Raw genomic sequence first — 12,997 nt, 5'->3', positions numbered from 1 at the left:
ATGATGGGAAAGTCTCTATTTTAATTGCAAAAAATGATCGTTTCATCATCCTTTCTACATGACGGTTTTCGATAAATCTTTTCGCAGAAAGCGCAAGAGTCGTATAGCACCGGATTCTGACGGCGAGGAACTGGCAGCGACTCCGCCACCATCGCCGGAAGCCGGTGAAGACCTCAACAAACGACGATCAGCGAGAAATACTCATCGCAAGAAATACGTCGATGACGTTATGCTTAGATTTTCCGATGACGATGTACCCGTCCAAGAAGGCTCGGCTTCTAAAAAGTCAGATGGTGCCAGTGGCTCAAAACCTTCAGCGATTAAACGCGAAAATGAGGGCGGTGATGTTGGGCCGAATAAGCCTAATTTCGTGTACATCGTAAGTTCATTTTTCTTTTTTCCCCTTTTAATCAGTTTATTCAATGAAAAAATTCAATTACAAAAATTATCCTAGCGAGTCAACGTAATTTTCAAATATAATTGTAAAAGTGTTTAGCACTGCTTTTGAATTTACCAAAAAAAAGTTCTGTTTATTGAGTTCGAGACGTTGTCGAGTGTTTTAACATTTTTCATTTCGCGATGGTAAGTTTTTTTTTTTTACTGCATATTTGAACTCTATAATACCACTAATTTCTAGAATACTACGGACGAGGACTCGATGGTTGTGCAGCATATTCTTTGCGTACGAATGGGTAAGCGAGAAGTAAAACCACCGGCTCCGGTGGAAGTGAAGTCAGAGGTAGAAGAAAAATCCGAGGGAACAGTGGATGCGGAAAAGTCGGATGTTGAGGGAGTGAAGAAAGAGGGCGAAGATGCTGCTGTGGCCGACGGTGAAAAGAAACCGGAAACGGAAAAGGGCGAATCCGAAGAGAATGATAAAGAACCTAAGACGGAAGAAACGAAGGAAACAACTGAAAAAGATACTGACAAAGAAAATAAGGACGAAGAAGTTATAGGAAAAGACAAAGAAGTCGAAGCTGCTAGCGAGGAAATTTTAGCAGTAAATAAGGAAGCGCATGAAGAAAAAATGGAAACAGAAGAAAATGCAAAAACCGGGATGGAAGTGAAAGATCAAGAAATCCCAGATGAAAAAGAAGAAGAACCAGAAGTTCCATCTTCTGAATCGCTCAAGAAAGATGCAGAAAAAGAGAACACTGAGGATAACGACGAAGAGGAAAATACGAAGAGTACAGAAAACAAAGAGGAAGAAGAAATGGCCAAAAAGAATGAAGAAAATTCCGAAAAGAAAGACGATCCTGAGGATAAAGAACCTGATGAAACGGTCGCAACCGTGACTGAAGAAAAAGACACAGCCGAGGAGGAAAATGACGGCGTTGAGATGAAGGATGAAAAAGGAGAATCCATTAAAGTAAAAACTGAAGTTGAATCTCAAGTGCCTGAAAGCACAGAAAATGTTAACACCGAAACAGTCAAACCAGAAATGATCGAAGTAGAAGAATACCTCGTCAAGTATCGAAACTTTTCTTATCTGCATTGCGAGTGGAGAACCGAGGAGGAATTGTACAAAGGCGACAAAAGGATACAAGCCAAATTGAAGAGATTCAAACAGAAGATGGCGCAGAACACAAATATATTTGAAAACGTAAATATTACTTTTTGCTTTTCCTTTGAATTTTTTGTAGTTGTGGCTTGTTTTCTACTGAATGCTTGTATGAACCTGTTCATAACGTGTAAATGTTTTTATTGAAAAATAATTCATTAAATTTAGAAGATTTTTGTAGATTATACAAAAAAAAATAGAATTCTTTGAAATGGTGCGGAATTATGTTACCTTTTTTGATTCTTTGAATCTAAAAAAGACAAGTTACTTAAAAGTTTCAAATTCGAATTGAGTTTACGAAGTGAGGAAAATTTTTAGTACGTAAAATGTTAGAAAATAGTTTCGATGTCGCCCAATACGATCCGAGGAAACGGAGAGTTATTTTTTCTCAACGGGGATTGAAAAATATTGGCATTATATTTACAGCCGGAAGACGACCCCTTCAATCCAGATTTCGTAGAAGTCGATCGTGTGTTGGATGAGGCAAAGCATACGGATCCAACAACGGGTGAGACGGTTCGGCATTTCCTCGTGAAATGGCGTTCGCTGCAGTACGAGGATTCAACGTGGGAATTAGAGGAGAACGTTGATCCGGATAAAATAGTGCAATTTCACAGGTTCAATAAGTTGCCACCAAAGGATCAGTGGAAACCGAAGAAAAAGCCGACGAATGCGGCGTGGAAAAAGTTGGACGTATCGCCGATTTACAAGGGAGGAAACAGTCTGAGGCCTTATCAGCTGGAAGGTCTCAATTGGCTGTTATTTTCGTGGTACAACGGTCACAATTGTATACTCGCTGACGAGATGGGTCTTGGAAAAACGATTCAATCATTGACGTTCGTAGACGCAGCTTATAAGTACGGGATTCGTGGACCTTTCCTCGTGATCGCACCGCTGTCAACGATACCAAATTGGCAGCGAGAATTCGAGAGTTGGACGGACATGAACGTGGTGGTTTATCACGGTTCAGCCGCGAGTCGCACGATGCTGCAGGAGTACGAGGTTTATTACAAAAACGACAAGGGTGTACAGATCAAAGATCTCATTAAATTTAACGTTCTCATAACGACTTTCGAAATAATAATAACTGATTTCAATGAATTGAAAGGTTATAACTGGCGCTTGTGCGTTATCGACGAAGCGCACAGACTTAAGAACCGAAATTGTAAACTGCTCGAAGGCTTGCGACAACTGAACCTCGAGCATCGTGTTCTTCTCTCCGGTACGCCATTACAAAACAACGTAAACGAGTTATTCTCACTGTTGAATTTCCTCGAGCCCACACAATTCGCCAGCAGCGAAGCTTTCCTCAAAGAATTCGGCAATCTCAGCAGCGAATGCGAAGTCAATAAATTGCAATTACTCTTAAAGCCAATGATGCTCCGAAGATTGAAAGAAGACGTGGAAAAATCGCTTGCCCCCAAGGAGGAGACAGTCGTCGAGGTTGAATTGACGAATATCCAGAAAAAATATTATCGCGGTATTCTCGAGAGAAACTTTTCGTTCCTCGCGAAAGGCACGACTTCGGCAAACATACCGAATTTGATGAACACCATGATGGAACTTCGAAAATGCTGCATTCATCCTTTTTTGCTCAACGGTGCCGAGGATCAGATACAAATGGATTACAAATCACCGGACAAGGAAGACAGCGAGGCTTACTATCACGCTTTGGTAAACAGTTCCGGAAAAATGGTTCTCATCGATAAATTATTGCCGAAATTAAAAGCTAGTGGACACAGAGTTTTGATATTCAGTCAGATGGTCAAGTGTCTCGATCTTCTGGAGGATTATTTGCTCTACAGGAAATATCCGTACGAAAGAATTGACGGTAGAATCAGAGGAAATTTGCGACAAGCTGCGATTGATCGTTACAGCAAGCCTGATTCCGACCGTTTCGTTTTTCTTCTATGCACGAAAGCCGGTGGTCTTGGAATTAATTTAACAGCTGCTGATACCGTAATTATTTACGACAGCGATTGGAATCCGCAAAACGATCTTCAGGCTCAAGCTCGTTGTCATCGTATTGGCCAACAAAAAATGGTCAAAGTTTATCGTTTGCTTTGCCGCAATACCTACGAACGAGAAATGTTTGACAAAGCTTCCTTGAAGCTTGGACTCGACAAAGCTATCTTACAGTCCATGAACACTGCCCAAGGTGGCAAAGATCCTAACAACAAACAATTGACGAAAAAGGAAATTGAGGATTTGCTTAAAAAAGGAGCATACGGGGCGATCATGGACGATGACAATGCCGGTGATAAATTTTGCGAAGAAGACATCGAACAAATTCTTGAAAGACGAACACAAATCATCACTATCGAAGCCGAAAAAGGATCCACTTTTTCCAAAGCGAGCTTCGCGTGCTCACAAAATCGTTCTGACATCAATATCGATGATCCGGACTTTTGGAAAAAATGGGCCAAAAAAGCTGAAATCGATACTACCGAAAAGAAGGAAGAAGAAGATCTCGTCATTTCAGAACCACGACGCAGAACTCAGATTAAACGTTATGGTCACGATGAATCGGTCGTTGATATGTCGGAACTCGATAGCTCTGATGACAACAGTGACGATGAAGGAACTGGTCTGACGGGAAGAGGTACGTGCTTTTTATAAAACGAAGAAAAAAAATATTTTCAAACGAGAAATAATTATTCGTCGTGCCAGAACTTTTATCACAGACTCATTTTTCGTATGTCTAATGAAACACTGATTTCGACACAATATTCGACTGATTTGATAAAGAGACGAGCGGAAATTATTTGAATAATTATCGACTCAATATCAACTTATTGAAAATATAATGAAATATTTTTCCGATTATCTTTTGTACTGTCTTTCTGTCAATCGTATTGTTTGTTCGAATATCTCAAGCATAAATTCAAACATTTCCTGATCTAAATGAAAACTGTCGTGACAGCTCAGTATTTTTGTTTGCTAACATAAATAACATAAATAACATAAATAACATAAAATGTTTCCTAACAATTTGAAGGTAAAAAATTTCGATTTTCACTGAAGGTTATGCTGCATTCTATTTTTCATGTGACCAAGCTGTCAAAAAAGTTCGTCAATAGTAGTAAACGGAATTTATACACTTCTCAAACTCTCAGAAATTTACGAGAGTTTATTTTTCAATAGATGTTTAGTCTAGAATGGTATTTATACTTAACGTTTATTGAATCACGAGTAGGCAAAAATTTTTTTCGTTCACACTGGTAATTGTTATGTATTTTTATTTGTTAAATCAAAACATATTTTAACATAACAAAAACGTAAAACAGGAAAGAAGAGACGAGACAAATTTGGAAAGAGAACGCGAAAGTTCTACGACGATTACGTGCCAAGGGACGGTGAAGTAGTTTACGGAAGTTGGGCTCGAACGGAGTGTTTCAAGGTGGAACGTGGTCTGTTAACATTTGGATGGGGACGTTGGGAAGACATACTCCAGCACAGTCAATTTCGTCACGGTTGGCGAGGCACCGACGTCGAGGATTGCGCCCGAGTTATTCTCCTCTATTGCCTGCGTTATTTTCGCGGTGACGAGAAGATTCGAAGTTTCATATGGGACCTAGTGACCCCTCTGGAAAACGGGGAAAAAATAAAGACGATCCCGGCAAATTTGCAGTCGAGGCACAGTCGACAGAAGAAAAAGAGTCGCGTACGGGAATGTCGCGAAACTCGAGGATCAACCATTAACGGTGGACCGATGGATCCGAACCATTGGAGTCAGGCCGAAAAATACGACGGTGATATATTCCTCGAGAGTACATACAAGAAGCATCTGAGTCGACACGCCAACAGGTATGAGAAAGTTTGGAGCGTTTGAGCGCTCGTTGATATAAATTTCGTCGGAACTCTGTTTCTGAATCCACTGTTGATACACAACAGTCCCAATTATCTCAATACATTTTTCTTAACGTTTGCTCTCGATCACACAGAAAGAAGGTAAATAACAAATAAACCGAAATTGCCGAAACTCCTGTGTTACGTAATACTTCGGAACATTCTTTGTATCGCACGGGCCAGTAAATTCGAGGCTGGTATAAAAAGCGTGAAAACCAATCGATCGTAAAAACCTTACGACAGTGACATTCGAGTATAATCAGCATGAATATTCATTCGACGATATCGAATTCTCCATTGTTTCCATTGTGTTTCAGAGTTCTTCTACGAGTACGAATGCTCTATTATATCAAGCACGAGATAATCGGCGATTTGGTGCAGCACATATCCGACGGAGTACATGTCAGGTTCGTAAAGAAAACAAAAAACAAACAAACAAGCAATATTCGAGACAAAAAGTGAAAACAGAGAGAAATAGGAGGAGGAAAACTGCATATTACACAACGATGCTTCGCCTTTGCCCTCCCTTTTCATTACTGCCTCGTTCGATTACCTGCGTTTTCTTCACATAGACAATATCAAAAAGTAAGAACGAAAAAGGAGAGAAGAAAACATCATGCACTTACATACGGCTTCATACAGTGCTTTTATAGTTGTGCATGTGCAATGTATTTGTTTCACCTTTGGGATCTGTTTATCCGTATACGAGGAATGACTCCGTAGAGCCAAGATACGTTCTACTTACTTTTTTTTTCTTTTTTTTTCACTTTATTCACTTAGACCTTAACTATTTTTTTTGTTTCTTCATACATATACACACATACACACGCGGTTCAATTGGTATAAAGGCTGGAATAATAATTAACGCCTGTACTAATCAAATATTAGTGAATTTCTTCCCCTCTTCGTCCCTGTATCATTTCAAACACGCATTTCTTCACTCCATTCTGTGTGTGCGTGCGCGTGTGCGTGTGTATGTGTGTATGTGTGTGTATGTTTTAAACGAGACACAACGCGCGCATCCTAAACGTCCAGCGATGTCAACGAGACGATGTGGTAAGACGGATCTTTAAACGAGAATAAAAGTGACGAGAAAAAAAAACACGAAGAGAAAAAAAAGAACAAAGATACGAAAGACCGAAACCGAAAACACAAAGCAAGAGCAGTGCACTGTGGAAAGAGGGCGACAAAAAAGAAAAACGAACAAACAAAGATTTTGATTTCTTTCAATGAGACGAAAAAGAATCGAAATAATTTGTCGGAATTATTAGATATAAAGATTTGGCGATCTCGGTTCTCTAACTCGTGATGTTATTCGACACCGGTACGAATCCGTCTTTCTAGATATCCACTTATTCAAAAAAACGTGCTACTTCCAAATCACGGGACGAGTTTTACCTCTTTTGCTCTATCTGGCAATTTTTATTATTTTTCTTTTATCGTTTCCCCGTTAAATGCACTTTCTTCAAATTCTTATATTTTTTTTTTTATTTGGATTGTTTTTTTTTTTTTTTTTTTTTTCAATTCGATTATTTTCCGTTGCTGATAGTCACGCAGAGAATAAAACACGAAAGTTTGTAGTTTGATACTATGGGGGACGCAATAGTCTTATTTTTATTGTTATACTTTTTAGCTAAGTTGCCGAACGTAACTATATCTGGTGAAGAGTTCTTCTCGTGTATGCATGTAGTTGAAAGTACTCTAGCTCTGTGTATATAATGAGTTATTATTTACATGGAATTATGATTTTTTTTTTGTTTTTTTTTCTCCAAATCTTGATTCTGGGAGCTTTTGTGAAATTAGAATTTTCTTTCGAGTTTCCGCAAGGATGTTAATGTATTCATGATTGAATTTTAGTATTATTTTGCTCATTTGCGGTAATATGAGTCTCTTCAAATTTGTTGAAAAAAAATAGAAAATTTTTTTTTACGTTTATTTTGACTGAAGCACACCAATGATTTAGTTTTGAAAAGCAGGCTGCGTTCAATTACCAAAATTTTGTTTTGATTACGAAGCTTCGCGTGATTTTTTTTTTCTTACCTTTTTTTTTTTACTGCGAGCACGATCCAAGTCGAGCTCAAGAACTGATATCGTCAAATCTTTGACCCAAAATTATTTTTCAATCGAAAAAGCGTGAGAGAGAAAGAGAGAAAAAAAGAGTAACGAGAAAGATGGTAAAATTGTTGTTTTGTTTGATTTTGTTAAAATTTGAAAAAAGAAAAAAGGAAGCAAGAAATTTTGAAAACCGATTGGCATTATTGTGAATTTGGCAAATTGTAAGTAAAACCGCCCTACAGTGCGTTGCGGATAAACCCTCCGCAGTTACCGGAGCGACCAGCGAAATGGTGGGACACGACGGCAGACAAGTCCCTAATAGTTGGCTGCTACAAACATGGCTACGAGAATTACGACCAGATGAGGACCGATCCCACGCTTTCTTTCATTTCAAGCTGTCCTCCCCCTTCCCAGACTCAGACCGCCCAGATCAAGTGAGTACATTCTTTTTCTTTTTTTTTCTCGCTAACATTCACGAATACAATTGCTGTTTATTTATATATATATATTACATATCGCAAATGTAAATATATATGTAAACGTGAATCATAACTTTAACACATTCTTTGCACGCATAATACATCCGCTTAACGTTTATGTTCCCGCAAAAACGCATACATTTATCGTATGTTGAAAATCATAGAAGGAAAAAACGTGAAAAAAAGACGTGAACGATTGGAAATTCATAACTTTACTGTAAGAATCACCACAACGACAAATAGTTTCACATCATTCGTTCCCTCTGTATTTCTTCCTCCGCTGCTTCACACTAAATATGTAGCCCAATGTTAAAGCTCGAAAATTGTACATTTACAGCAGAAAGAAACGGGACACTTGCCAACATAATTTTATTTTACAGTGGAATGGTAAATGAAGCATTTAAACAGTATTTTTTCAATGATCTCTCGAAACTGAGATTGGTGCTGTCGTGATGTAAGGACAACGCAGCAAAATATAAATATATACTTGTGGATTTTATTTTGTTTTCGGCTTGCCCGAAAATTTGAATTTCCGTACTGGAAACAAAGTTTCGGGAATCCGGAGGTAAAGCTTGAGTTCAATGTTTAAAAACCCTGGGAATTTGATTTTTTTCGTTTACAGGGATGAGAGTAACAACATCGAGCCTGAAAACGAAGACGGGGAGATATTAACTGTGCCGAAGGATCCGAAAGAGCCGGAAAAATTCGGAAGCGAAACTCCCGCGGATTCGCCGGCCATTTCCGTCAAAGCCGATACCCCGATATCTGCTGAAGCAGGGGGCAGTCACGACGGCACGGAAATCATTATCGATGATGATAAATCTTGGCCCAGTACGGTCGATCTTAATACAAGATTGCGACGAGTTATCACATCGTATCAACGCACCATCGTTAAAAAGGATGATGGCAAAACTATGATGAAAGGCAAAATGGAACTTGGCCAGCAACAGCAACAACAGCTCCAACAACAAATGCAACAACATCATCAACAACAGCAACAACATCAACAGCAACAACACCAACAACAACAACAACAACAGTCCCAAGCCCAACAACACCAACAACAGGGACAGGTCGACATGGCTAATCATGCTGGCACCGTCACCGATCCACCTTTGAATATGCAAGGATGGGACTTGCAACAACTCGCTATGTATCTGTTGGTCAGTATTGCCACTGGAATTTTGAATACACTGGAAAAAAAGTCATTCGAGTTTCTAATTCTTGAGAAAAGAGACTTTTGAAAATTTTGAGACTTTTTGAAAAATGATCAATTTTCTCTATATAATGAATCGCTGTCGTGGAAAAATAATGTTCAAAGAATATTTTGTTCTACGGACTTGTGGTTTTCAAAATAAGATTCAGAAGATTTTTTTTTTTATTATGGCGTGAATAACCATTTTTTATTTGCTTTTTTTTTGATGATTGAAAATTACTTATGCAAAATGCTTTAATGTCGCTTAATAAAATTTGCAAAGACAGTCCAAGTAATAAGGGTCGTTAGGTTCTCTTCGACGATGAAAAAATTGTTGGATCTCTGTACATGCGAACGAGGTTTTCTTAGTTTGTGTTCTAATTCTTTTATAGAAAATGGAAAGGAGAGAAAAGATGGAAGCAATGGTCAAGGAGCGCGAGAGAACGCGCTTCGAAGAACAAAAGGCTAAGTGGTCACGACGAGAAGAGAACGAATTTTTACGCGTAGTTTCGACATACGGCGTAAATTACGACAGGAAGAAAGCCCAGTACGATTGGACTAAATTCAAGAATATCGCCAAATTCGACAAAAAAACTGATGCTGATTTGACCGACTATTACATGTCATTCAGAGCAATGCTTAAGAAAATTTGTAATACCAAAACCAACGAGGACGAAGGTAATTTTCACTTTAGTAGCACTCAGTAGTATTCCGAATTTTTCCATTATTTAAATCCTTCGTACAATATTTTAAATTCTGTTCGTAGAATTTTCTTCCAAATTTCCTTACCAACGTTCAATTTTTCATAATTGAGATTTAATTTTCTTTTTCCACTATAATAAAATCTCATTTTCCTTTTTTTTTTTTTTATTTTTGGTGGAATATTTTTTATTGTTCATCAATTTTGAAATTGCTGTTTTATTCTTTAGCTCATTCGGACATTCCAATGGAACATCTAACCCCGAACAAGGCTCGACATATATTGGGCCGCGTCGACCTGCTGAGTAAAATTCGAGAAGAAATTCTATCGCATCCTCATCTCGAAGAGAGATTGTCACTGTGTCAGCCGTCCGGTGACACACCAGAATGGTGGCAACCAGGTAAACACGACAAGGAATTACTACTGGGAGCTGCGAAGCACGGTTTAGGCCGTACAGACATCACGATTTTAAACGATCCCGATTTTTCATTCCACAAAATGCTCGGCAAGAGTATTTACAATGTAATGCAACCAACGAAAATATTCGAAAAACCAGAAAAAGCTATAAAGATCGAGAGTCGAGAGGATATTTTGAAATTCGACAAAAACGAAATTCTTGTCAAGTTGGAAAAAGGCGAAGGTACGCTTAAAATAGAGAAAGTGGCGATGAAAAAAGACGGTAGTGGGACGATGGAGAAAAAGTTGGAGACTTCGAGTCCCGAGAAAGGTCAAGTCCAATTGACACTCGTGAAGACAGAAACAAAAGCCGAAGAAATCGCACCAAATAACGGTCTCACGATCATGAGTCTTCCGAAACTGAAAACACCCGAGCCGGAAAAAGTGATCGAGGAAATAGACGTTGAACCCGAGACAAAGATTGACACAGCTCCGAAGCAAACGACGGCTAGCGAAGCGGAAAAACCGTCAAAAGACAACGAAGAAAAAGTGGATGGAGAAAAGACGACTGAAAAGCAATCGGAGTCCGCCGAAGAGCCAGAAGTTGTGGAAATGGAAAAGTCGGTCGAGAAAGAAAAAGAAAAATCGGAGGTCGTAGTCGATATTACGGAGGAAGAAAAGTCAGATGTGGATAAGGAGAAAGAGAAACCCGTGGAGGAAGCATCTGAATTAAAACCGAAAGACGTTGAGGCCAATAAGGTTGTAACGGAGGTTAAAGAGACTGAGACAGATGTCGAACCTGTAGAAAAATCTGTGAGCGAAGAAGTCGCAAAAACTTCTCAGGAAGAAGCTGCAGCTAAAAAATCTGACGGAGAAAAGCCGGAAGAAGAAGAGACGGGAGAGCAAACAGAAAACGAGAAAAAAGAGGAAGAAGCAATGGAGATTGGAAAATCGGAAGAGAAAATGACGGAAGAAAGTCCAGTCGTCGCGGAAGAATCGACGAAAAAGCAAGCTGAAAAAGAATGCGAAAAAACTCCAGAGAAAGAAAAAGAGCCTGAAAAAATGGAGGAAGACGTTAGCAGTGCCAAAGAGATCGTCATTGAAGAAAAATCCGAAACGACCAAGACTTCTACCGAATCTACTGAAACACCGCCTGTCGAAGCAACGAAAACCGACGTCGAGAATACTGTTCAATCTGAGACTAAAGAATCTGAAATTGAACCAGAATGCGAGATCAAAGAACTCGAAGTTAAGGAAATTGTTAAAGAAGAAGTTGTACAAGTTGAGGATAAAGCCTCAAATGTCGAGGCGGATCAAAGCAAATCCACTAAAATAGAGGACAAGTGCAGCGTTCAAGCTGCCGAACTCAAAGCCATGTTCCCTGATCTCGAAGTGATTCAGCCTTTGTCCCGATTGACCCAAATCGATACTTTTGTCTTACGTGACAAAACTATCGATTATAACGAGCCAACAGTTGCGCAGCTTCTTGCACACAGTTACCAGTCATCGGTAAAATGGCCTAAGGTTAGTTCCTAACATTCAGAATTTCTATTTTTTATCAACAATTCGGGATTGAAATTCACCTCGAAAACGGTCAAATTTTCATTGGAATTCTATGAACATTTTTGAAAGAACAAATTTGTAATTTAGAGTTGAATTCATTTTGAAAATTTTAATTTCTCCACAGGAACATGCGATTGAAGCGCGTTTGATGCACATCGTTCATGCGATCGAGCACAAGGAGTGGCCAGTAGCAGTGAATTTTACGGCGGGCGATGAGATTGAATCCGCTCAAGCGCAACAGTTGAGCAACGAAAAGGATAATTCGGAGGTCATCACAATCACTACCGATCACGGTGTGTCGCGAGTTCTGGCAGCTGGAAATTCCAACACCACGAGCGGCATGAACAACATGAATAATAGTAACAATAGCAATATTAGCAGCAATGCCAATAACAATAATAATGCCAATGTCAATACGAGCAACAATAGCAGCAACAATAACAGCAACAATATGGCTGTTCCGAACGTGACGACAACCGTCGCCGTTTCCGCAGCTGCTGCCAATGCCTCGAAAAAACGCAAGAGACACATTGCCATTGATGTAGAAACGGAACGAGGTGAGAACCACTTAATGAGATTTAGTAAATCCACTTTTCTTTCGAAAATGATATTAAAAAAACGTTTCTTTTCTCTCCATAGTTTTTCAACATTATATTCTGTTGCTAAAAATAAAGAATAAGAAATGTTACACGAGCAACTTAACTGGTAGCTGTTTTTGCAAAATTTTTCGATTTGCCAAACATGATGTAGTACGAAATTCGAAACTCGGAAATGTTCACAATTTGACGTTTGAGTAATGAATCTACATTTTCCTGGTGATAATACACTCGATGATTCCCACAACTGTGTATTTCATGTTTATATTTTTTGTGATTTCGTTGCAGCAAAACTTCACGCGTTACTGAACAGCAGTCACATGGCACCTCAGCCACCTCCAACGTTGAGCAAACCGGCCGCCGCTATGCCTGGAACGTCTTGGGAAAGCAACGAAGAGGTGCAAACTGAGGAAACGCGACGTTCGACGCCGATGCAACCGCCGCCAGCTCATCAACAGGCGAGAACACCGAATATGCCCTTCGATTTGAAATACACTGTACCGGGGAAAACGACTATCATTCCTGGCACCTCAAGCACTCTTACTCCGATCGATTTATCCTCTGGGTAAGAAATCCATCGATATTTTCTCCAATTATCGTTTG

At 39.3% G+C, this 12,997-nt stretch overlaps 1 protein-coding gene across 5 annotated transcripts in view; it reads left to right on the top strand.

The window, feature by feature from the left end:
- kis (kismet) overlaps positions 1-12,997 on the top strand; it is a 31,779-nt gene that overhangs the window by 14,252 nt on the left and 4,530 nt on the right. For 4 of the 5 annotated variants that reach the window (XM_043419334.1, XM_043419337.1, XM_043419333.1 and 1 more), the window contains exons 5-15: positions 88-379; positions 638-1,603; positions 1,988-4,163; positions 4,849-5,368; positions 5,728-5,817; positions 7,708-7,899; positions 8,567-9,107; positions 9,532-9,817; positions 10,069-11,759; positions 11,923-12,355; positions 12,683-12,959. In XM_043419334.1, the coding sequence (XP_043275269.1) occupies positions 88-379; positions 638-1,603; positions 1,988-4,163; positions 4,849-5,368; positions 5,728-5,817; positions 7,708-7,899; positions 8,567-9,107; positions 9,532-9,817; positions 10,069-11,759; positions 11,923-12,355; positions 12,683-12,959 (7,464 nt within the window). The remainder of the gene's footprint in view (positions 1-87; positions 380-637; positions 1,604-1,987; positions 4,164-4,848; positions 5,369-5,727; positions 5,818-7,707; positions 7,900-8,566; positions 9,108-9,531; positions 9,818-10,068; positions 11,760-11,922; positions 12,356-12,682; positions 12,960-12,997) is intronic. The other variant, XM_043419338.1, reaches the window with a different exon arrangement.

Source organism: Venturia canescens, chromosome 5 (genome assembly GCF_019457755.1).
Source record: "Venturia canescens isolate UGA chromosome 5, ASM1945775v1, whole genome shotgun sequence".
NCBI lineage: Eukaryota > Metazoa > Arthropoda > Insecta > Hymenoptera > Ichneumonidae > Venturia > Venturia canescens.
This window is presented reverse-complemented; position numbering and strand designations above follow the sequence as displayed.